Source organism: Mirounga angustirostris, unplaced genomic scaffold, assembly GCF_029215605.1.
Source record: "Mirounga angustirostris isolate CCGP_5_RB_7025 unplaced genomic scaffold, mMirAng1.0.hap1 SCAF_17, whole genome shotgun sequence".
Taxonomy (NCBI): Eukaryota; Metazoa; Chordata; class Mammalia; order Carnivora; family Phocidae; genus Mirounga; species Mirounga angustirostris.
The window spans coordinates 28,512,213-28,536,076 of record NW_026991725.1 but is presented as its reverse complement, the minus strand read 5'-3'; the positions used below and the strand labels follow the sequence as shown (position 1 = coordinate 28,536,076).

Here is a 23,864-nt window from a genome sequence, read left to right as displayed (position 1 = left end):
CAGACAAAGTTGCCCTCAGTCTTCTGGTTTTTATTTGCCTGATCCCCTCAGAGCCCCTGTCCTGGGGGCTGAGGAGGGAGTGACTCCGGGGAATACACAGGGATGGACTGGAGAGGCATGGGGGGTGGGAGTGCTGAGGCTGGGCCACCAGCTCCTGAGGAGGGTGGCGGGGCTGTGCGAAGAAGACTCCGGTAGGAAGCCAGCCAGGTGCCAGGGTCACCAGAAGAATGGAACAGGCTTTCCCAAGGGCACCCTGTGGCCATGGTGCCCGTGCGCCCTGGCCCAACGGGCTTCCCCTTGTAGCCCCTGCTCCCTTGGGCAGAAAGTTAAAATGGGCAAGAAGCAAAGGGTGCCTTTTGCAAGAGACCCGTGGCTGGGTGGGCAGCGTTCTCTGGAAAAGTGGCCTGGATTGGGAGACTCTGAGGAAAGGTGGCAGGTGCCCATGCCCCTGGCAGGTGCAGCTAACACTGCCCACGCCGTTCCTCAGCTGGGGCTCAGTGCCGGGCTGCCTTCGGGACTGTCGCTCACCAGGCACTCGTTGGATTTGAAGCTCGCCAGGGACTTGCAGCTGGGGATGGAGGCCAGGGAGCCGCAGAGGCCCAGCATGGAGGGCGTGGGGTCCTTCCCTGGGGAGAGAGGGCGGGTGAGGCCGAGCCAACCGGTCTGCCTGTGTGTGAGTTGGGAAAGGGGGGGTAGCCCTCAGGTCACCCCCCGAGGAAATTTTCCTCATTTCTGGAGCACTTGGCGTTGTCAAGGAAACCTGGGGAAGTATCGGCCCATGCCCTGCACAGTGCCGGGACACTATTGTAATCGTCAGCTTACGTCTCTGTCTCCCCCTGAGGTTCAACCTCTCTGTCTGTTTATTAAACACACGGTGAGCACTTATTCCGTTCCAAGCACTGGGGATACAGAGAACGGACAAGACACGGTCCCTGCCCTCACGGAGCTCACAGTCTTGGGGGGTGGAGACAGACACACAGACAATCACAAACACAGTGTGGCGGGGTTCCACGTCCACAGCCTGCCTTGTCTCAAAGAAGATCTAAAGTCATCCAGTACAGTATGGTGTTTGGAAAGAAATGGCAGAAGTCCAGGCCCTGGGAAAACTAGGGTAGGGAACCAAGGTGAAGCCGGGGGGGGGGGGGGGCGGGGGGGCGCAACACAAAATGCATGCGTTGAAGTCCCGGACATTCGCTTGAAGGGAGCCACTAATTTGGCTCTGAGCTTCCTGGCAGCCAAAGAAAAGGGGGAAACAACGGTCAGGCAAGCGGTTCACAGAGTGCATGAGATAAGAGCAAATTAGGCGAAGAATTCCCCGAGAACCTGTAAGCCCCTTGAGGATGTCATGATGGCAAAAAGCCATTGAGCCCCCACCGTGTGCTACACTGGTGATTAATCAGCACCCCCGTGTTACCGCTGAGAAGGGCTCAGCAAGGTGAAGTGATGCACCAAGCTTGCACAACCGGAGAAGGCGCTGCTGGGGTTTGCAGCAGAGTCTGCCCAACACCCCAAACCAAGCTCTTAAATGCTGTGCTAAGCTCTCCGGAAGAGCTGAGTGAAGGAGGGACTTGGTCAGGGTCTGACCGCAGGCCCCAAGGCCTGGCCTCAGCCCTCCTTGGAAGAATGTTGGGTGCCGGATTGGGGGGCTCACCGATGGGGCCCCAGGGCTCCTCGTCCCGTTTGCCCTCTCCCAGGCGCTGGGAGTCCGAGCTCAGACTGGCTTCAGCCGACAGCGGCTCCGTGCTCATGAAACTGTGTCTGTGGCAGAGCAGAGGGCTGATGTGCAGGCAGAAGCCTACAGCCTGCACCCCGCCCCCCACCCACTAGCCCCTCTTCCCCAGTAAGGGCCAGCACTCAGGCCCAAGCTGAGCCTGGCTGAGGCTTACCTCCGGTATAGCTTGGGGTTGTTCGCACCCTCTGCTCCATTGAGCGTTCCCAGTGAAGGCCATTGGTTGACCAGGGGCGTGGTGAGGTCTTTGGAACCCTGGGCCAGGGGAACGTGGTCACCGGGGATCAGACCTGTCCTGGGATGGGGAGGAGGGGTCAGGCCTGACTAGGAGAGGGAGCAGAAGTGGGGAAAGGGGGCTCGGCAAGGGGTAGGGGGGTTATGAATGAAATCTGGGCAGCAGAAATGGGGACAGAACATTGAGGACCAGAAGGGCAGATCCTGGGAGTCAGTGGAGGGTGCTGAGGGTCAGAGAGGAGGTGGGGATTTAGTTTGCTCATGTTCATGATGGGAGTTGGAGGGAATAATGGGGTGTTGTGGGACTCAAGTCAGGGTGATGGAGTGGGTAGAGAATAGAGTGGGAATCCTGAAGGGTAACGGAGTATCTTGGGGGATCATGCCCGGAGGTCACAGGGTGATGAAAAGGTTTAGGCGGAAGCTATCAGAAGGATGAGTAACAGTGAAGTCAGGGGTCACTGTGGGGATGATAGTGGTTACGGATCAGAGGGGTGTTGAACAGAGGGAATAATGCGATCGTGTTGAAAGTTGGCTGAGTAGCATCTGAGGTCCTTCTGAGTAATGTTGGGGTCGCAGCAGTAACGTTCTGTAGCCATGGTAGCTGATGGATGAAGTGGGGCGCCGGTTTTGGGGGGTATCCCTGGATCTTATGTTGAGGGTAATTCAGTTCACTGGGGAGGGGGTCTTGGGGTGGAGGTGAGGGGATCAGTGGTTTGATGCTGGCGGTTGGTGGCACTGGCTGCTGTTCTCAAGAAAGGTGATGTTAGAGTCAGTGGGGGCGATGTGGTCGGGGTGGCCGGGACGGGGGCAGGGCGGCGGCGGCGCTCACAGCTGCTCCTGCAGCTCCAGGATCACGCCTTCCAGCTCCCGCTTCTCGCGCTGGTTCTGCGCCGCCGCCTCCTCCAGCTGCAGCTGCAGCCGCCGGTTCTCCGCCTCCAGGTCCTTCAGCTGCGACTCGCGCAGGCGCACCAGCTCCTCCAGGTAGCCCTGCGGGGCGCCGGCTCAGCCCGGGAGGCCGGGCGCGGGGGTCCCGGCGGCCGCCCGCCCGCCACCCCGGCCCCGCCGCTCCCCCGCCGCGCATCACGCACCTTCTGCGCGTAGACGATGCGGAACTTCTGTTCCATCTTGTGCCATTTGCTGTACCAGCTGTCCTCGTCGGTGACGAGCGGCAGGTACGGGTGCTCGGGCGAGTTGTCCTCGCTCGTACTGCTCTCGGCGCTGTGCCGCTCCTCCTCGTCGGTCAGGTAGTCGTAGCTTGGGGGAAGGAGCAGTGGGCACGGCCCGCCCTGCCCGCCCGCCCGCCGCCGTCCCCGCCCCCACCGCAGCAAACGCGCCGCTCACCTCTGGGTGAACTTTAGGTAGGGTGTGTAATCGATGACCACGGGGGTCTTCCCGTCCAGCACTTCGCCCTTTAGGCAGAAGCTGGGGGCGGAAGAACCACAGGGTGGGGGGGCGGGTTTGAGGGCATGCGAGTGTGGACATTCGCGGCTAAACGCCGCCGGCCCTCGCCACCCAGACCCCTACCTGAAGTCTATGGCGCTCAGTCCGATCAGCATCCCGGTGAGGACGGTGGCTTCCTCCCGCAGCATGATGGCTCCCGAGTCATAGAAACGTCTGCGGGGGGCGGGGGGGCGGGGGGTACGGAGGGACTGATGGTGCATCCTCCTCCTCCTCCTCCCAGGGAGACCCCACCTCTCATACCCCTGGCTTACTACCAACCCTTCCTAGAGGAAGTAGCTATCTCTCTCCCCTCACCCCTCACATGTGGATCTTGTCTCTCCCTCAGAGTGGCGCCCACTGTATCTCCCACGTATTAGAACTTGCGTTCCGGGAGAATACTCTCCTCCATCCCCTGAACTACCCCTTTCCCACCAAGTATGGGATCATTCAGATCCGTAAAGTCAGGAAACAAGTTCTAATCATTAGTGCTTGGCATACATGATGGTGCTCAAAAATATGTTGATGTGATCTCTGAAATGTGAGGACAGACTAGAAATAGAACGGAGTAAAACCATTAGGTTGTATGTGACCACTGGATGCCGGGGGGGGGGGGGGGGGGGAACCTGCCGGTGACTGTATTCAGTTTCAAACACACATCCTGCCTGTGACCTCTGCCCCTGAGACCCAATCTCTCTGCAAACCCACAATGCAGGGACTCAAGCTCTGCACACTGGGACAATGTAGTCCACCGGCGGCAAGTACAGACTGCTGCCCCTGTTTGGGGAGTAGGTAGGGCTCTGTGTTATAGATCATGGAACAAGGCCAACAGATAAAATGATACATAGTTGAGGCTTGTTCAGAGGCGTGTCTAAGGTAAGAGCTGTGCATGAGATCAGTACTATGGAGTGATGGAGAAAAATGAATTTGACTTGGAAGAAATGGTGGTGATGCTAAAGGTGTGTCTGGGACTGCAAACTCAGTGGCCAGAGGATAGTCTGGGAGAGGGAAGCTAGCAGTGCATGCTGGGAGTTGTAGTCCAGGTACTGAAGGTTGCTCCAGGAACTTAAGGATCAAGTTTGTTTAGGCAACGAACATGCACACTGGGACCTGTGGTCTGAGCTGATGGAGAGGGTCTCACCTGGTGGTCCGGGTGTCCCGCAGAGCTGTGGTGATGTATTCTGACATTCGCTTCTCCATCAGGGCCACCCGGATCCATGCCCGGCCCTGGAAAGCACACTCAACTTTATTTGTTGCCCTGAAGGGACCCAGGAGTACACCACCGTGTCTAGACCTCCTGTGGCTCTTCTACCCAGTGCCCGGAGGCAGAGTTGAGGAACAAGGAGCAGGCAATCCCCCCTGTATCCCCCTGCAGCCAACAGCTGCCCTGGCCCTGCCCATCACAGGCCCCTCACCTTGGCTCGGGCTGTGCTGATGTTCTCCATGTTCTCAATGCTGCTCACACAATTGTTGGGCACTTTGCTGCAAGCCAGCCGGATATAGTCCCAGAAGCCCCGCTGCCCGTCTGAGCTGAACCAGCTCACCGGACCTGCTGGGGCACAGGCTGAGCCAGGGCAGGGAGGGGGCTCAGCAAAACCAGGGAGTTTGTAGAGGGTCCGTGTAATGGGGTACACACATGCATAAGTATAAGCAGCCCCACCTGCACATAGTTCCTACCCCAAACATGTGCACACACATACATGTACACACAGGGCACGTACCTGCATGCCCACGGATGGGGCTTGTGGCCACCCACTGTATGTGGCCAAAAGACCCCCTCCCCTCTTTCCAGTGTGTGCATGGCCCAGCCAGAATTGGGGCCAGGGTCAATGATGGGGTTCAGAAAGCCACGAGGTAGATCAGAGTGGGTGGCCGGAAGCTAAAGGCTGGGAGTTGGGAGGGCTGGACCATGGGGGCCAGGGAGCTGGGCCCACCTTTGAAACGGTGGCTGAGGATCTGCTCTAAGATGGCTGCAAAATTCACAAACTCCTCGGATGAGTCATCGATGGGCTCCGCCGTGTATTTCTCTAGCAGTGTTTTCACAGAGAACCTGGTGGGAGGTAGGGAAAGGGGGCAGTGGGGTGTCCAGTGAGAAGACAGGGTGATGGTGGTAGAGGAGGGGTGTTAGGCAAAGAGAGGGAGTGAAGGGCAGAGGAGAGGTCATGAAGAGCATGGGCGTGGGGGTGAGGCACATGGAAAGAAGGTGGGAGACGGGGGAGAGATGCGTGACCACAGAGGCGCTGTGACATGGGAGTGATAGAGTGGCAGGTGGGAGACCGATTGACAAACAGGTGACAGGAGAGGTGACAGCCAGAGAAAGGAAGCTTCAGGAATAAGGTATGAGAGGGGACAGAACAGTAAGTAGGCAGAGGAGGCCCCTGGAGTCAGGGGGCTGTCCCAGAGCCCCTTCCTTCTTGCCCATGCTTTGGAGTTGCGTTTTTGATGGGTGTGGGTTGGGGGTCAGCTAGGAGTTAGAAAGTGGGTTTGTAGCCCTGCCTGGAGCTGTCTTCTGCTATTGCTAGAACAAACTTCAGTCCCTTTGGTGGGGGGTGGGGGGGTGGGCGTCACTTGGGCCAGGGCATGTGAGTTGAAACTGAGCACATGGAGCGTGGGCCTGCAGGGGTGGCCAGGTGGGCTCTTAGCACATGGATGCCCCCCTTCCCCCTTCTCCTTCCTAGTTTGGTCGCCCACACACCAGCTGCCCAGAACCAGGCAGTGCAGAGCTGGGCTGGGTGTGTGTGTGTGTGTGTGTGTGTATGTGTATGTGTGCAGGGTGTGGGTCTGACACACACACTGGGTGGGAGGGGGCATTGGCAGCAAATCTCTGGAAGGGGTCTTAGGGGCCCAGACACCTGGCTTCTCAGAGAGGAAGGGAACCACGGGAAGCCAATGGGGCTGAGAAACTGGAGCCCAGCAGTCCTCATTCCTCTCTGCAATCCTGCTTGGAGCCTCAGCTACCTCTGCAGTCCCTCCCCCTGCAATCTCCACCTGCCATCCCTGCAGTGGGGTGGGGCAGGAATGAGGATGCGGCTGGCAACATCCCATTATTGCCCTCTTGTGGGTGGAGGAGCAGGAGTGGGGGATCCAGGGCTACAGGGGCTGCTTGGAACTGCCCCTTTCCCCCTAAGCTTATCAAGGCCTGTAATGTGCCAAGCACTGCATGTACTCCTCATCCATCCTTACAACAGCTCTGGGAGGTAGGTCCTCTTAGCATCATCCCCATTTTACAGATAAGGTGACCGAGGGTTCAAGAGGTTGACTGATCTGTTCAGAGTCACAGGGCTTGTGAGGAGTCAAGTAAGTCTGTCTGATCCCAAAGCCCTTGCTCTTTCTGCCACATCCTGTAGCCTCCTGCTGGCTGTCACAATTACCAAGGCCTAGGAGCAGCCCCTGCCTCCTCTGCCTTCCACTCTGCAGGCTCCAGCCCTTAAGCACTGGCCTCTGAGGCTCTCAGGCCAATGGCAGACCTGAGCCAATGGACCCCCCCTCCCTTCTCTTTGGGCTTAGAGCTGGTCTGGCCTGAAATCAGAGCCAGGTCAGTGCTGGGGTTTGTAGTAGGGGGAGGCGGCCTGGTGGACTCAGATCCTGTTTCCTTGTGATACCCTTGCGACCTTGGACAAGTCACTTAATCTCTCTGAGGCCCAAACAGGAATAATAGTGCCTGCCCCAGACTCCAGGAAGGACTAGGGGAAGGGGCGTGTGTATAGCCCATTGGGCAGGGGTGGCCAGGAGCAGGGCCATTAATGGGAAGGTTGGCTCCGCCAGAAGGAGCCTGTGTTTGGGGCATTAGCTGGGCCTCACTGTGCAGCACACATACCACCCCCCCCATGATATTTTCTGGTCATCTGGGTCAGCCCTCAGTGGGGGCCTGGGGCTGGTTTCAGCATGGCGGCCATCTGCCGTCCATCCTCAGGGGTGCTGCAGAGCTGGCCATCGCCCCCGGGAGCCCCATGGTGTGCTCCCTATTAGAAGGTGCAGTGGCTGCTGCAGGTTACCATGGAGACAGGGAGGCCAGGGCCCAGGGGAGCCCTTGGCCTGCTAAAGGGAACTGTTCTGGGAGCTGGAGGCGAACCACATGACAGGGATGAGGTGGCAGAGGCCCGAGGGGTTTCTGAGTCTTTGTCATGCCCCCAACCCCCTCTAAAACTCTATCCCTCACACCCCAGCTCTAAGCCCACTCTCAATCCGCCAGAACCTCTGTTCCTCCAGCCTAGGCCACAGGGAGCTCCCCCCTTCCCATACACTGGGGAAAGCAGGCAAGAGAAAGAAGAAGTATCTTCTTCTCAGGGACAGGAAGGGTATCATCAGGACAGGGCGATTTTCATGGGCCAGGCACTAGGCTAGGCTCCTACGTGAATTATGCCATTACTTTTCCTTGGCGTGGCTGTTACATCTACAGTGGGGATGATGAGGCACCCAAGGCCCAGAGTGGTTAGGAGACTTCCCCACGGTTGCACAGCTAATAACTGATGAAGTAAGAGCTTGACCTAGGATCCTCTGGCCCCAAAGGCAGAAACCTTTGTTTTATACCAGACTGGCAGGGTTTGAGGGGTGAGGGTGGAGGCATCGGCCTGTACTTTGGGCTGGGTGGGCCATTGCTGCACTCATTTCTTCTATAACATTCCAGGCATTTTTACAGAGGTCTGATGTGTGTAGCACTGTGCTAGGGACTAGGATATAATGGTGTGAGACAGATGCAGTATGGCTGGGTGTGTGCACAGGAACCTGGAAGGAGCTATGGGAGGCAGGAGCCAGGGCATCAGGTGCGTGCTGATTCCTGGGGGAAGGAGCAGGGCCAAGGCTTGTGTGTAGACAGGTGGGGGTGGCGAAGCAGGACAGTTGAGCCTGCACTTGTAGCACCCTGCCCTCAGAGGTGGCATGGCGGGGGGGGGGGGGGGTTGCAGATGGAGAAGGCAGCTGGCAGGGGGTCCTAGAGGGAGGGAGCAGGGCAGGTGAAACTGAGGGACAGTGGCTACCGGCTCAGGGCAGGGCAGTGAGGGTGAGTCGCTGCAGGGCTGAGGCGGGAAGGTTCACTTCCTGGGCCCTCAAAAAGCAATCTTCCCAATGCTGCGACAGCCCCACCCTCAGGGACCAATGGCCCTGCCCTCCCAACCTCCTCCCTTGAACCCAGAAGACCCAGGTCTTCCGCAGTCAGACCCTCAGCCCTTCCCATGGCAGGCACAGTGCCCCTCACCCTTCACTGGGTGGATTCAGGGGCTTTGCCCACACCCCCAGTTGACCCTGCCACAGGCTGCAGCTGTCCAGAGATGGAGAAGGACACCGATCTCTGCTGCCGGGTTTGAGCATGGGAAAATCTCTCAGGAAAGCCCTACCCTGGAGAGGCCAGGTTGACAGGGGTGGGAGTCAGGGTATGCTAGGAGGGCGCTCGTCAGTGCTTCCCTGCCCACCCCGCCCCCGCCCCCAGCAGGGGAGCCAGCCATCCCACCCCTCCCCCTTACACACAATGTCACTTCCTGGTTTTCACAGGAAGCTGCAGTGCCAATGAAACACCCCTCAACCCCCAGGCCCCGGGCTGGGCATAGGCCTGACTTGGCCTAGAAGGGTAGGAACCAGACCTCCAAAGCCCCTCCTGGTCTGGGCCTGAGGGACAGTGGACGCGCTCCTCTTAACTCTGTGCTTCCTCCCTTTTCTCCGCGGCGGCTGTGCATCCTCCCGCGGGCACGCTCAGTCCATATTTTCGCAGCCCGCCCCGACGCCTCTCCCTGACCACCCCCCGCCAGCGGCGCCCACCTGCACACGGTGATCAGGTTCCTACGCTCCACGGCCACATTGCGGGAAGACGCTTTCTTGGAGGACAGCCCCAGAGCCATGGTGGTCTGGACAAAGCTCGCTTCCATCCAGATGTGCAGCCACTGCTGCCGCCACCAGCTGCCCCCCACCCCTCCTGGCGCCCCGGCCCCCCCGCCGGATCACGGCTGGGCCCTCTGCCCGCCGGGGCCCCTCGATGCCTGCACGGCCATCCCCCTGCCGCTGCTCCCGCTGCCCGGCCCCCTGGCACCCTCCCCCGGCTGCGATTCCAGAGCAAAACAAGGCCGGGGAGGGAGCTCTCCGAGGTGCTGAGCCGGGGCCTGTCACCCCCTCCCCTTAACCGCCCGCCCCCTCGGCCGGTGACGTCAGGGCCCTCGGGCCCCGCCCCTGGCAGGCCGGGCACCAATCCGCAGAGGATGCAGAATTTGGGGGTGGGGGCTGGGGCCCCAGGGAGGACGGAGGGGGTCCCCGGAAGAGGCAGCGATTGGAAGGAGAAAGAAGGGGCATGTCGCCTGTTCTCCACTCCCACACTCAGGGCCGGGGGCCCCTCGCCTCGCGTCTCTGAGTTCCGACGACTGACCTCCCTTGTTTCTGACCTGTGATCGGTGGTGTCTCAGAGTTTTCCTCCTGCTGCCGGAGAAAGGAGGTCCTCACCCTCATCCCAGCCCCGTCTCCCCACGCATTCAGTATCCGCGTTCTCAGTGAGGCCGGGGCCAGGTGTTCGTCCAGAGAGCGCAGGTGGTCCCTACGCGCTAACCTAGGAGGCCAAGGAGCTGTCGGAGAGACTGTATATCTGGCTTTTGACTTGTCAGCACCAACGGATGGATTCAACTGCTCCTAGGGTGGGGGATGGGAATCCAGAATAAGCTGTAGGAGCCCAGCGCCTGGAACCACTCAGGACAGTGAGACTAGACCGGCAGCTACGGGCCTGGACTCCATGGAGGTTCCCAGCAGTAGGGCTGGTGCCCACAGTGGTGCCAAGGCACGGCTTTCTCTCAGAGTCCTACTCCCTCACATCACCCCAGGGCAGCTGGCTTGAGGGTTAACCCCGTGGCTGCCAGCATTGCTGCATGGTGCCACCAAATCTCTGAAGGTTAGGAGGGCCCCTAAAGCTGATTGCATCTTTTAGGGGAAGGTGAAAGAGATGGATGCATAGTCTGGCTTTTTTGTCACCCTTTGCCTCCCAGTTGCTCTCTCGTCCCTGCTCTCACCTGCTCCATTCCTCTACTCAACCTGTTCTCTTTCATACACTGAAACCCCCAGCTCCCACAGAAATCTTTCTGTGTTCATTAAGAGGGGGTCCACCCAATTTCCCTATCTGGCTTTAGGAAGGTCCATCCTAGGGCTCAGCTCATATCTATTCACCAACTCTGTCCACCTGCTGGAGTTACTCCACTTTGCTAGTGTATGGTCGTATGTCTCCACATTGATTCCAATGTGCACCAACATCTGAATATGATCAGCAGGCAGGGACCCTCTATTAGCACAAACAGAGGAGGAAGAGATAAAAGGCCTGTACAAGTTCACAACCCTGGTCTGACTCCCTGGGGGCAGGGGAGAAGGTCCTGGCTCCCAGCACAGATCTCATGTCCACTCAGTCTCAGCCTCAATTCTTGGCTCCTGGGACCTCAGACTTGATTTTTTCCATTCCTCCTTTGCCTTTTCCCTCTTACCTCACTTCTAGAAGCCCCTCTTATCATCTTCCTGCCTCCAGATACATAGCCAATGCCAATCATGATGGTCTTTTGTTTTTCGATTGCAGGATATGCTATATGCACAAAAGAGCACATAAAACACATAGGTGCAGTTTAAAGAATATTTACAAAACAAACACCTGTGTCATCGCCTTAAAGATCAAGAAATAGAAATAGAAAATTGTCAAGAACTCAGGATTTCCCATATACCTGTCCCAGATCTCATCTTCATTCATACCCCCAAGAGATAACCACTGACCTTTATGATAATCATTTCCTTGCTTTTCTTAATAGTTTTATCACCTATGTGTCCATCAATAAAAAAATATAGTTTAATGTTTCTTTATTAAAAGAAAATTTTTTCTATAGTATTCTTTCTAGTCTTTCTATATTATTTTCCTTGTATGCTATTCCAAAGCATGTCAATACTACAGTTTATCTATTCTATAATTGAGGGTAACTTTGTGTATCAGATAGGGCCTAGTAAGAAAAACAGAAACCATATTATATATTTCAGATAGAGGAAATTTAATACAGGGAATTGGTTACACAAGAGTTAGAAGATTAAAAGCAAAAAAAGAAAGAGAACACGAGACACCACGGAACCAGTAACAAATGAAGCAACGAGGGCTGAGGGAACAAAAGAGAAGAGGTGGGATTACTACACCCAAGGAGCCCACAGGGAGGGCCCTACTGAGTTGGGGCTCAGACTCAGGCAGAGTCACCAGCAAGCTGCTGCTTAATCCTCAGAGGAGGCTTCTACAAAGCTGGTTCTTGGCATGCAGAAAGAAGCTGAAGGCTGGAGCCAACTTCCAACAATAGAGCAACTCTGAACAAAACCAGAAAAATGGGGAGATAGTTTCCTCTCCCTTCTTCTTGTGTTCCATCTCTCTCTAGTGTCTCCTAAGAACAGAACCTAACAGAAAGCCAGTTAGTAATGGAGTCTGGAAAACAAGTTTGCAGAGTCTTAGTTCCACCCAGCATCAGACAGCAGAGACACGAAGAATGGATTTGGAGCAGAAAGGCAAGAAATGAATAACAGGTACCCGTCCACCTCTTTTCCTGCTCAACATTTACACACGTTTCTATACATATTTGAACAGTAACAAACTTCATGCCTTTGCCTAGCAAGATGTAATTATCCTTTGTACAAAAGAAGATGCTCTGGCGCCCTCCCCAAAAGTGGAGATGCAAACAGTAACAGTATCCATTTCTGGGTGATGCTAATACCTCTCCTAGTTCAGCCACATTTCCTCTAGAGGATTCTGTAACCTAAAGACTAAAGTATAAAGTTCACTACCAACAACAACCCTTATATAAAATAATAAGGGTAAGAAAGGATGAGGGGAATTAAAATAGAGAGAAGGTATATATAATACAAAACAAGCAAGAAAGAAAATTCCTGGAGGCGCCTGTGTGGTTCAGTCCGTTGAGCATCTGACTTTCGATTTCGGCTCAGGTCATGATCTCAGGGTCCTGGGATAGAGGCCCTGCTCAGTGGAGAGTCTGCTTTTCTCTTTCTCCCTTTGCCCCTCCCCCTACTCATGCTCGCTCTCTCTCAAATAAATAAAAATACTTTAAAAAAAAAGATTTATTTGAGAGAGACGGAGAGCGAGCAGAGGAGGGGCAGAGGGAGAGGGAGAAGCAGGCTCCCCGCTGAGCAAGGAGCCTGATTCAGGGCTCTATCCCAGGACCCTGAGATCATGACCCAAACTGAAGGCAGATGCTTAACCATCTGAGCCACCCAGGTGCCCCTCTCAAATAAATCTTAAAAAAAAAAAAAAGAAAGAAAATACCAGTAGCTTCTACAATCTTTATTTCTGTAACTTGTCATAAGTTGATCTTTATAACTCTCCTCTTCCATTACTCATTTCATTTTCACTTGCCCTTAGCCAAAATCTCAGTTTGTTGTTACTGTTTTTTAACCATGTCAGGTGACCAAATCTTCATTCTTGATGAATCTAAATCCTCAGAATTGAGTTCCTAGGTTTTTTCTTTAACTTTTGCTATCAGACATGGAAGAAAGAGCCATACCAGCAAATCACATGGGTTCTAGACATAGTCCGCCCTACCATCATTGTATAGCTGCAACGCAATATCCCTTGGTATTTGGGATAGTCACCCCAGAAGGTAACCTCCTTCTGTGCTCTGAGCCCAGGCAAACCTTAATCTCCAGCTGAATGGAACCATTGTTACATTTAGTGAAAGGATTCTTCCCTTGGTGAAGTCAATGTTGTCCATGCTCCTTCCACATTCCCCAAGTCCTTGGGTACACTGGAAGAACCTCCAACTGCCAGGAAAACTGCAGTTCTTTCCCTGAGGGCTTTCTCTGGCCACTGGAGCCTGCCCTACTAACATTGGGCAGGCTGAAAGTTCTGGGGAATGGTACTCCCATCCAGAGGAACCTTCAAGGAATACTGGATGGGGATTGGTGAATAAATACCTCAGTTCCCTCAGCCCTCACGTGGGATGGTCCTGAGGCTCAAGTATTATTTTTTTTTTTAAGATTTTATTTATTTGTTTATTTGACAGAGAGAGAGAGAGTGACAGCAGGAACACAAGCAGGGGAGTGGGATAGGGAGAAGCAGGTTTCCCGCTGAGCAGGGAGCCCGATGTGGGGCTCGATCTCAGGACCCTGAGATCACGACCCGAGCCGAAGGCAGACACTTAACGACTGAGCCACCCAGGAGCCCCCTTTGACAATTTTTTAATTGAGTTGTTTGTCTTTGTGCAACTGATCTTTAAGCTGATGCTGATAATTTACTAAAAATTTCTGTAAGACGAAATAATAATTCTATAAGATGAGTAATTCAGTAGCTTCTTTTGGATTGTCTTGACACACAATTAGGTCATTTGCAAAAACAGGTTTGTTTTTTCCTCACCAAATAACAAGCATCCTTGTCCTGTGTCTGGCCTCAGAAGGAAAGATTTCGTTATTAAGTGTGATGTTTGCTATAGGTTTTTTATAGATATTCCTTATCAGGTTACAGAAGTTCCCTTCTATTCTTAGTTTGCTCAAAGTGTTAATCTTTAATGGATGGCAAATTTCATCAAATGTGTTTTCTGTTTCTGAGATGAATATATAGTTTTTACTCTTTCCTCATATTCATGTGGAGGTTTACATTAATTGATTTTTCTAATGTTATAAATTCCATTTATACGATAAGCCAGTTTGGTCATGGTGTATTCTAGTTATATATATATATAACTGGTTTTAGGTTGCTTAATGTTTTATTCATTTAGGATTTAAAAACTTATGTTCATGTGTGAGATTAACCTGTTACTTTCCTTCCTTGTACTATCTATGCCAGGTTTGGGTATTAAGATTATGTTATATGAGTTAAGACATGCCCTCTTATTTTTTATGCTTTGTGGAATAATTTGTGAATCTTTAGAAGCATTTGCTTCTTGAATATGTGGCTGAATTTAGTGATGAAGCTATCTGGTCATAGAACTGTCTTTGCTGATCCAATTTCTTTAATAGTTGTGGATTATTTGGGTATTCTGTTTATTCTTAGTTTTTTATTTTGACTTTGTCAATTGGTTTCTCCATTTTTAAAAATCAACATCACTGAAGAATAATTTTTTTTTTTTAGATTTTTATTTTATTTATTTGACAGAGAGAACGTGAGAGAGGGAACACAAGCAGGGGCAGAGTGAGAGGGAGAAGCAGGCCTCCTGCTGAGCAGGGAGCCCGATGTGGGGCTCGATCCCAGGACTCTGGGATCATGACCTGAGCTGAAGGCAGACGCTTAACGACTGAGCCACCCAGGCGCCCCACTGAAGATTAATTTACACACAGTAAATGCACCCGTGTTAATTTTACAAGTCAGTGAATTTTGACAAATGTATACACCCACAATAAAGATATGGAATATTTCCATCCCCAAAAAGATTTCTTTGTGCCTCTTCCCTGTCAATCCTCTGCATCACCCCTCACCTCAGGCAACCATTTATCTACTTTCTGTCACTGTAGACTAGTTTTGTTTTTTGTTTTTTTTTTTTTTTAGAATTTCATTTAAATGAAATCATATAGGAGGTACAATTTTGTGTCTAGCTTCTTTCACTTAGCATAACATTTTGGAAATTCATTCATGTTGTTGCAAGTGTCATTAATTCATCCCTTATTATTGCTGATGGGGATTGGTGGATAAATATAGTGGAAAAAGTGTATTATCCCATTGTATGGATGTAACACAATTTATTTGTCCATTCACTTGTTGGTGGACATTGGGATTGTTTTGATTCTTTTTTACTATTTTTTTTTCTTTTTTACTATTTTGGCTAATGCTACTACAAATAGTATTGTATAAATTTTCAATACTTGTAATCAAATATTTTTGTTTCTCTTGGGTATGTACCTAGAAATGGAATTGCTAATCATATGGTAAGTATGTGTTTAACTTTATAAGAAATTTCCCAAGTGGTTGTACCATTTTACATCCCTATCATCAATGTATGAGAGGTCCACTTGCTTCATATAGTTGCCAACATTCAGCATTTTTTTTTAAAGATTTTATTTATTTATTTGACAGAGAAACAGCGAGAGAGGGAACACAAGCAGGGGGAGTGGGAGAGGGAGAAGCAGGCTTCCCGCTGAGCAGGGAGCCCGATGTGGGGCTCAATCCCAGGACCCTGGGACCATGACCCAAGCCGAAGGCAGACGCTTAACGACTGAGCCACCCAGGTGCCCCAACGTTCAGTATTTTTATTCTTTTTAATTTTAGCCATTCCGGTGGGTGTGCAGTGGTACCCTACCATGGTTCTTCTTTATTGAGGTATAATTTATATATAGCAAAATGTTTAGATTTTGAGCACGCCATTCACTAATTTAATAGATAGATGCACTCATGTATCCCACATACCAGTTAAGGCACAGAACATTTCCATAACCCCAAGGACATTCTCCTGTGCTTTGTCCCAGTTATCCACACTACCCCAGAAGCAACTACTGACTTTTTTTTTTTTTTAAAGATTGTATTTATTTATTTGACAGAGAGACACAGGGAGGGAGGGAACACAAGCAGGGGCAGTGGGAGAGGGAGAAGCAGGCTTCCCGCCGAGCAGGGAGCCCGATGCGGGGCTCGATCCCAGGACCCCGGGATCATGACCCGAGCAGAAGGCAGACGCCCAACAACTGAGCCACCCAGGCGCTCCCCCCATGTTTTTTATTGAGTTGTCTGCCTTTTTCATTATTGAGTTGTAGGAGCTCTTTATATAGTCTAGATACAAGGCTTTTGTCAGATATGTATGTTGCAAACATTTTCTCTCAGACCATGACTTATTGCGTTACTCAAGGTGCTGGATTTTGTTGTTTTCCAAAATGCTGGACTTGCTTCTAACAGGCAATTAGTTAACTTATTCACGATAAACTTAATTCTTAAATTCTTTTTTTTTTAATTTTTAAAAAGATTTTATTTATTTATTTGACAGAGAGATAGAGAGAGAGAACAAGTAGGCAGAGAGGCAGGCAGAGGGAGAGGGAGAAGCAGGCTCCCCGCCGAGCAGGGAGCCCGATGCGGGGCTCGATCCCAGGACCCTGGGATCATGACCTGAGCCAAAGTCAGCTGCTTAACCAACTGAGCCACCCAGGCGCCCCAAACTTAATTCTTTTAAAGCTTATTTTTTAGATGTTAGGGAAAGTCTAAATTTGCCTTTACTCTAAGGTTAAAGTTGCCCTACTAACTAAAGTGTTTGTTACCTTTCTGGAGTCTCTACTGAGTGTCCTGAGTGTTTTGTTTTGTTTTTGTTTTTTTTAATTCATTTGAGACACAGAGATACAGAGAGAGAGAAAGAGCATGAGCAGGGGGAAAGGCAGAGGAAGAGGGAGAAGCAGGCTCCCCACTGAGCCAGGAGCCCAATGTAGGGCTCGATCCCAGGACCCTGGGATCATGACATGAGTCGAAGGCAGACACTTAACCATCTGAGCCACCCAGGCACCCCTGTCCTGAGTGTTTTAACAAGGATTCTCCACTCTGGATGGCCAACTTAACTATATCCTCGTCTTCTGTAATCTCTGGGAAGTCTTTAGCTTACAGCAGGCCACTGCCTCTCTCAGATGTGTGGAGTTTCAACCCCACATACATGGCTTAGTCTTCAACAGCAGTCTCTAGGACACTCTGATGCATATTTCTGGAGCTCTTTGCATACATAGCTCCTTTATCTTTAGTATTCCATTCTGCAAATTCCAGTTGTTACAGCTTCCCCAAACTCTGATCTCTCAACTCAACCCAGCAAACCCACTGCTTTAGGAAAACTTCCCAGCACTGTGGTCTAGACAGTGCCTCCAGGCAGAAACTGGAACAATCATAGGGCTCACCTTGTTTTTCCCCCTTCTCCTCGAGATCTCGGCCCTTCACTGCCTATCATCAGTGTCTAAAACAGTTGTTTCATATATCTTTTCTAGTTTTCTAGCTGTTTACAGCAAGACAGCAAGTCCAATCCTTGTAACTTCATCATGACGAGATAGAATTCCCTTTTTCTTCTTGGTTTAAGTCAGAATTATTTTAAGTCATAATTTTCTTTTTTTTTTTTAAATGTTTTATTTATTTATTCATGAAAGTCAGAGAGAGAGAGAGAGAGAGGCAGAGGCAGAGGGAGAAGCAGGCTCCCCGCCTAGCAGGGAGCCCGATGTGGGACTCGATCCCGGGACTCCAGGATCATGACCTGAGCCGAAGGCAGACGCTTAACCATCTGAGCCACCCAGGCACCCCCTTAAGTCATAATTTTCTAAGACACTGTCCATTTTATTGAAAATTTAAAAATTTTGGCATAAATTTATGCATAATATCCTCTTATTTTTAATGCCCTTAAAATTGGTAGTGAAGTTTACCTTTTCATTTCTTTTTAAAAACATTTTTATTTATTTTAAGTAATCTCTACACCTAACGTGGGGCTTGAAATTACAACCCCAAGATCAAGAGTCAGATGCTCTTCCAAGCGAGCCAGCCAGGCGCTCTATCACCTTTTCATTTCTGATATTTGCAATATGAGATCTTTGTTTTCATGATAAATCACATGGAGGTTTTTAAATTTTATCAATCTTTTTAAAAAACTAACTTTGGGGGTGCCTGGGTGGCTCAGTCGTTGAGCGTCTGCCTACAGCTCAGGTCATGGTCCCAGGGTCCTGGGATCGAGCCCCACATCGGGCTCCCTGCTCAGCGGGAAGCCTGCTTCTCCCTCTCCCACTCCCCCTGCTTGTGTTCCCTCTCTCGCTGTCTCTCTCTGTCAAATAAAATCTTAAAAAAAACCCAAAAACTAACTTTGTTGTTACTCATTCTGTCTATGATATTTTATTTTGGGTTTTATGTATTTTTACTCTCAGTTTTTTTTTCTACTTCTAAGGGACTCATCTTGTTCTCCTGCTAAATTATAGAAATGGTACTTAAATTGTTTATTATAAACTTATTTTCCAATATATACATTTAAGGCCATAATTTTTTCTCTGAGTATTGCTTTAGCCATATCCCACAAATATTTTTTCATTCAGTTCAAAACATTTTAGAATTTCCATTTTGGTTTCTTCTTTAACCCATGCGAACCAGTAGAACAGATAGAGAGTCAGAGACATACAGATAGAGATATATAAGCATGTCTCTCTTTCAGTGAACATATATATATGTATATATATGTTTATATATTTATAAATATATTTTAGGTATTTATAGATAAATGTTTATATATTAAAAATACATATAGATATTTATATATAAGTACATATAAATATTTATATTTGGTGCATTTGATTTACTGCTTTATCACAAAGAAATTGGCTTACTCAATTGTGGGAGGCTGGTTAGGCAAGTCCAAAGTCTGTGGGGCAGGGGCTGACGCTGCAGTCCACAGGCAGAAGTTCTTCTCCATCAGGGAGCCCTTCCTTTTGTTCTCAAGGCCTTCCAACTGATTGGAAAGGACAATCCATATTATGCTTTACTTAAAGTCAACAGATTATAGGGGTTAATCACATATACAAAATACCTTCAGAGCAACACCTAGATCAGTGTTTAACTGAATGATGGAGCACTATAGACTAGTCAAGTTGACATGTAGAACTAACCCATCATGCTGCTCTGTTGGAATCTGATGCTTCTCTCATGATTAGAGGTTATGAGTTTTTTTTTTAAAGATTTATTTATTTATTTGAGAGAGTGAGAATGAGAGAGAGAGCACATGAGAGGGGGGAGGGTCAGAGGGAGAAGCAGACTCCCTGCCGAGCAGGGAGCCCGATGCAGGACTCGATCCCGGGACTCCAGGATCATGACCTGAGCCAAAGGCAGTCACCTAACCAACTGAGCCACCCAGGCACCCCAAGGTTATGAGTTTTAGGAAGGAAGAGCATGGAGTCCCATATTCATCCAATCATATCAAGTATACATACTATCGACATAATTAATGGCTGATGATGTTGACCTTGCTCATGGGTGAGGTAGCATTTGTCAGATTACTACACTGTCGGGGCGCCTGGGTGGCTCAGTTGGTTGAGCGACTGCCTTCGGCTCAGGTCATGATCCTGGAGTCCCGGGATCGAGTCCCGCATCGGGCTCCCTGCTCGGCAGGGGTTCTGCTTCTCCCTCTGACCCTCCTCCCTCTCATGCTCTCTCTCTCTATCTCATTCTCTCTCAAATAAATAAATAAAATCTTTAAAAAAAAAAAGATTACTACACTGTCAAGTTATGTGCCTCTTCCCCCCCTACACACTTCCCAAACTTCTTGAAGGGAGTCACTATGCACGGCCTACACTTGAAGAGTGGGGAGTTATGTTCCCCCTCCTTGAGGATGGAGTATCAATATATATTATCTAGAATTTTTCTGCTTGGGAGATTTATCTCTTCCCCTCCATTTATTAATTTATTCAAACATTTAAATATATCAATACAGACTCATGGATATTTATTTTATACTTTGGGTTATAATCTAATACTACTTTGTTTATTTTTTTGCTCAAATTGTTCTAGGTTTGACCACTGGGAACTGCATGATATGTATTTTCCCATCTTCTTACCTATACCTTTCAGCATCAGCGTGCACATTCAACAAAGATTTATTGAGCATCTGTGTGTGCCATGCCCTGTGATAATCATCCATGATCTACATGTAGTTTACTGTATAAGTGGAGGGAATGAAAAGGAAGAAGGAAACTGGAAGTTAGAGCTATGAGATTTGAACATTAGCAAAGAGTAAAAGGCTCCAGTTTGGGCTATAGAAAGGTCATCAGTTATAGGGAAGCCAATGGATAGCTCCTTGATGATTTGGCCAGATAAGGTGGAAGTTTTGCAATTACTCCCGGGTTTCTGGCTTGAGCAATGGGTGGATGGGGATGTCATTGGCTGAGATAGGGCAACCTGGAAGAGGACCAAGTTACAAGAGTGTGCAGAGTGTAAGGAGAAGACAGCTCAGGAAAGACAAACTTTGGGGAGCACCGACAAGGGCAGAGGTGATGGGAGGAAGATGAGCCAGCCTAGAAGATAGAGAAGAAACCATCAAAGAGATAGGAGGGGCACTAAAAGCAGACATTTCCAAGAAGGGAGAGGCTGCACATGTCAAATGCTACAGAGAAATCCAGTTGGGGAGCTGGGCAGTGTCCATTAGATGTAGCAACTAATTGGTTATTAGTGGAAAGGGGAGATGGGGAGATGCTGGACAGTCTTGGGCAGAGGAGGGAATGAGGGGTGAGGAAGAGGAGTTGAGCTGTGAATGGGAGAGCAACAGGGCAATCGTTGTAGGGTCAAGAGAAGATCGGTTATTTTAATGCGGTAGGCTTAAGTTCATTTGGGGCTGTAGAGAAGGAGGGGGGCGGGGGGACGACATGGAGGGAGGAAGACTGGAAGTGGTGGGGGTGGTGTGCTCAGGAAAGGTAGGGAGTCCCAAGGAGCAGCCTGAGCCCCCTGGAGGGCGGGTGGTGTCACTACAGACAAGTTTACAGGAGTTGGGGGTAGGAGAGGTTATTTATTAAATTCTTTAAAGTCCAAGGGCCTTGGGGCGCCTGGGTGGCTCAGTCATTAAGCGTCTGCCTTCAGCTCAGGTTGTGATCCCAGGGTCCTGGGATCGAGTCCTGCATCGGGCTCCCTGCTCCCGCGGGAAGCCTGCTTCTCCCTCTCCCACTCCCCCTGCTTGTGTTCCCTCTCTCGCTGTGTCTCTGTCAAATAAATAAAATCTTAAAAAATAAAAAAATGAAGTCCAAGGGCCTTTACTGGTGGAGAGCAATCCTCGCTGGTATGCAAACTTGGTTTCATGTCCCATTTATTAACCTTCTGAATCTACTGAGGAATTGATATTGCTTTAAGCAATCAACATCTCTCTAATATTCACCCAACAAATTCACCCAAATTAGGAATTTGACAAATTTCTCTAAACATTTTTTTTTCTCTAAACATGTTAAGCATGAATTGCCTTTTGGCAATGACAATAAAACTAAGGGAGCGCTTACTATTGCGTTTACTACGTGCCAGGCACTGTTTGACGTGCTTTATATGCTGTATTTCATGGATCCTCACAACCTTGGGAGGAAGGTACTAGATATCACCCGGTTCCAGTTTGGCATCTGAGCAGACTGAAGTCCAGAGAGGTGAAGTAAACTGCCCAAGCTCACACAGCTGGAAAATGCTAGAGTTGGAATATGAGCTCCTGGGCCATGGTAACTCTACTACAATTAGGCACTGTAATGGAAACATGCTGATTTTTCGGAAGGCTTTACACCCCTTAAACAACTGACAAAATAGACGCAAAGTCATTTCCAAACATAATATGTCTGGTTACCAGGCCAACTGAGGCTTCTTTGCAATGGTTATTTTCCAATGATCTAAACTCTGTCTTTAAAGTACAAAATGAGGGGCACCTGGGTGGCTCCGTCCTTAAGCGTCTGCCTTCGGCTCAGGTCATGGTCCCAGGGTCCTGGGATCGAGCCCCGCATGGGCTCCCTGCTCAGCAGGAAGCCTGCTTCTCCCTCTGCCACTCCCCCTGCTTGTGTTCCTGCTGTCACTATCTCTCTCTCTCTGTCAAATAAATAAATAAAATCTTAAGAAAAAAAAAAAAAGTACAAAATGAGGAGAGGGAACTTAGAGAGAACAACCTGGGTGTTGGGCCACATGTGGTCTGAGTCTGAGTGAGGACCTCCACAGCAGAGTCCTGGATGTGAGAGGACACGCCTGTGGTGGGATCATGCAAGGCTTGGGGGCTGCTGGGCAGAGGAGGCAGACGGAGGGGGGCCTACACACCGCAGGGCCTGGCCAACCTTGCCAGCTGCCCTCCAGGTCTTCCCATTTGAGATGGAGACGAGATGGCGGGACCCACCAAGCCGTGGGCCCACTCCTTCGTGGACATAGTACCTACAGCGTTTTGAGCACATCTGTTTACCTCTTTGCTACATCACGGTTGGGGGGCGGGAATCCCTGCTCATCCTGAGGTTTATAGGCCAAAACGATGTGTGACTTGGTGCCTGGGGGGCTTGCATGGGTTCTGGGTGGCTGCCTTTCTCTGCACAGTCCCAGGACCATGGGGTTTACTCTCTCCCAGACTTGAGGCCCCAGGCCCCTCAGCATGGGTTTGAGGCTTTTGTATCTCCAAATACTAGTACGGTGCCAAACACATTATAGGGTAAAATAAATGTTATGGACCTACTCCTTGGATGAATAAATGAACTAACTCCCCGTCTTGTCAAAGCTGAGGCTTAGCAAACCCCAGGTCTTGCAGCTATCCAAAAGACAAACTGAGACATCGACTGGAAACCCTTTCCCCATCCTCCGCTTCCCGCCCATATCAGACCTAGTATTTTTTCTCCAAGGCAAGATGGGTTAATGTCCCCTCCCAAGTCTCCCAGCTGACAGCACTGGGTTCTGAGATAGGGGCCTGGGCCCTGCAGACACCACTCCCTACTCCCCACCCCACCCTCCTCCACCCAGGGCCCCTTTGGCACCAAGGGCTCGGCCCAAGTTGAAATTAACCAGTGTGCGGGACAGGCCGAGGCTCTGGGTCCTGATTGGCTGCTCCAAGGCTCATTCAAAAAGAAACAAGGAGGGGCGCCTGGGTGGCTCAGTCGGTTAAGCGACTGCCTTCGGCTCAGGTCATGATCCTGGAGTCCCAGGATCGAGTCCCGCATCGGGCTCCCTGCTCTGCGGGGAGCCTGCTTCTCCCTCTGACCCTCCTCCCTCTCATGCTCTCTGTCTCTCCTTCTCTCTCGCAAATAAATAAATAAAATCTTAAAAAAAAAGAAACAAGGAGCAGTGGGGGGGTGGGGAGGGGAGGTTGGTGAGCTTGGACTTGGGGGGCTCCCTGCCCTCCTCCAGGCTCTGGGAGGAGCAGCTGCTATTGAACTGAGTCTGTTGGAGCCTGTTGCTCTCCCCCCCCCCCCCCCCGGGACACAGAGGCGCACGGGAGGAATAGAGGTTTCTGAAGGTTCCCCCACAAGGTCTCCCCAGAGCTCAATCTTCCTGTTGGGTTTGGGGGTGGGCAGCTCAGGGTCCCCTGATTGGGACAGTCTGCAAAGGAGGAGAAGCTAGGGTCCGGGGTTTTAGAACCCGGAGGCCTTGCACCTCTCCTTCCCCACCAGCCAGGGCTTTGGGCGTCTAGCCCCACCTGCTGGGAGTATCACACCTCAGGGTCCAGCATATGGAGGGCTCCCTCGAGAGAGCCCTGTGCTGACAGGGTTTTCTCCTAACCGTGGCACTAGGTCCTAATTATTATTACTATTATTTTTTAAAGATCTTATTTATTTGACAGAGACACAGCGAGAGAGGGAACACAAGCAGGGGGAGTGGGAGAGGGAGAAGCAGGCTTCCCGCCGAGCAGGGAGCCCGATGTGGGGCTTGATCCCAGGACCCCGAGATCATGACCTGAGCCGAAGGCAGACGCCCAATGACTGAGCCACCCAGGTGCCCCAATAGCTACTAGTTATCAAACATGACTATGTGCCTAGAGCTCTGTACAGGGCTTCCTATATGAAATCTCACACTACCTCATAGCCTCTCTGGGAGGCTGAATGTTATGAAGGATCTGAGACTTTAATG

General features: G+C 50.6%; 1 protein-coding gene across 4 annotated transcripts; it reads right to left on the bottom strand.

The window, feature by feature from the left end:
• Positions 1-25: 25 nt before the first annotated feature.
• Positions 26-9,769, bottom strand: RUNDC3A (RUN domain containing 3A). Of its 4 annotated transcripts, none has more exons than XM_045888783.3 (11): positions 9,152-9,769; positions 5,335-5,450; positions 4,816-4,964; positions 4,542-4,627; positions 3,488-3,577; positions 3,305-3,385; positions 3,052-3,217; positions 2,793-2,950; positions 1,887-2,024; positions 1,652-1,758; positions 26-626 (listed from the first exon to the last, which is right to left on the bottom strand). In XM_045888783.3, the coding sequence occupies exons 1-11, from the start codon at positions 9,256-9,258 to the stop codon at positions 484-486; spliced, it is 1,341 nt and encodes a 446-aa protein (XP_045744739.1). In that variant the 5' UTR covers positions 9,259-9,769; the 3' UTR covers positions 26-483. The 4 variants fall into 4 exon arrangements, with proteins under 4 accessions (XP_045744739.1, XP_064439697.1, XP_045744737.1 ...); XM_064583627.1 differs by having other exon boundaries at positions 4,816-4,949; positions 9,152-9,435; XM_045888781.3 differs by lacking the exon at positions 26-626 and adding an exon at positions 839-1,228 and having other exon boundaries at positions 9,152-9,435.
• Between the last annotated feature and the right edge of the window lie 14,095 nt (positions 9,770-23,864).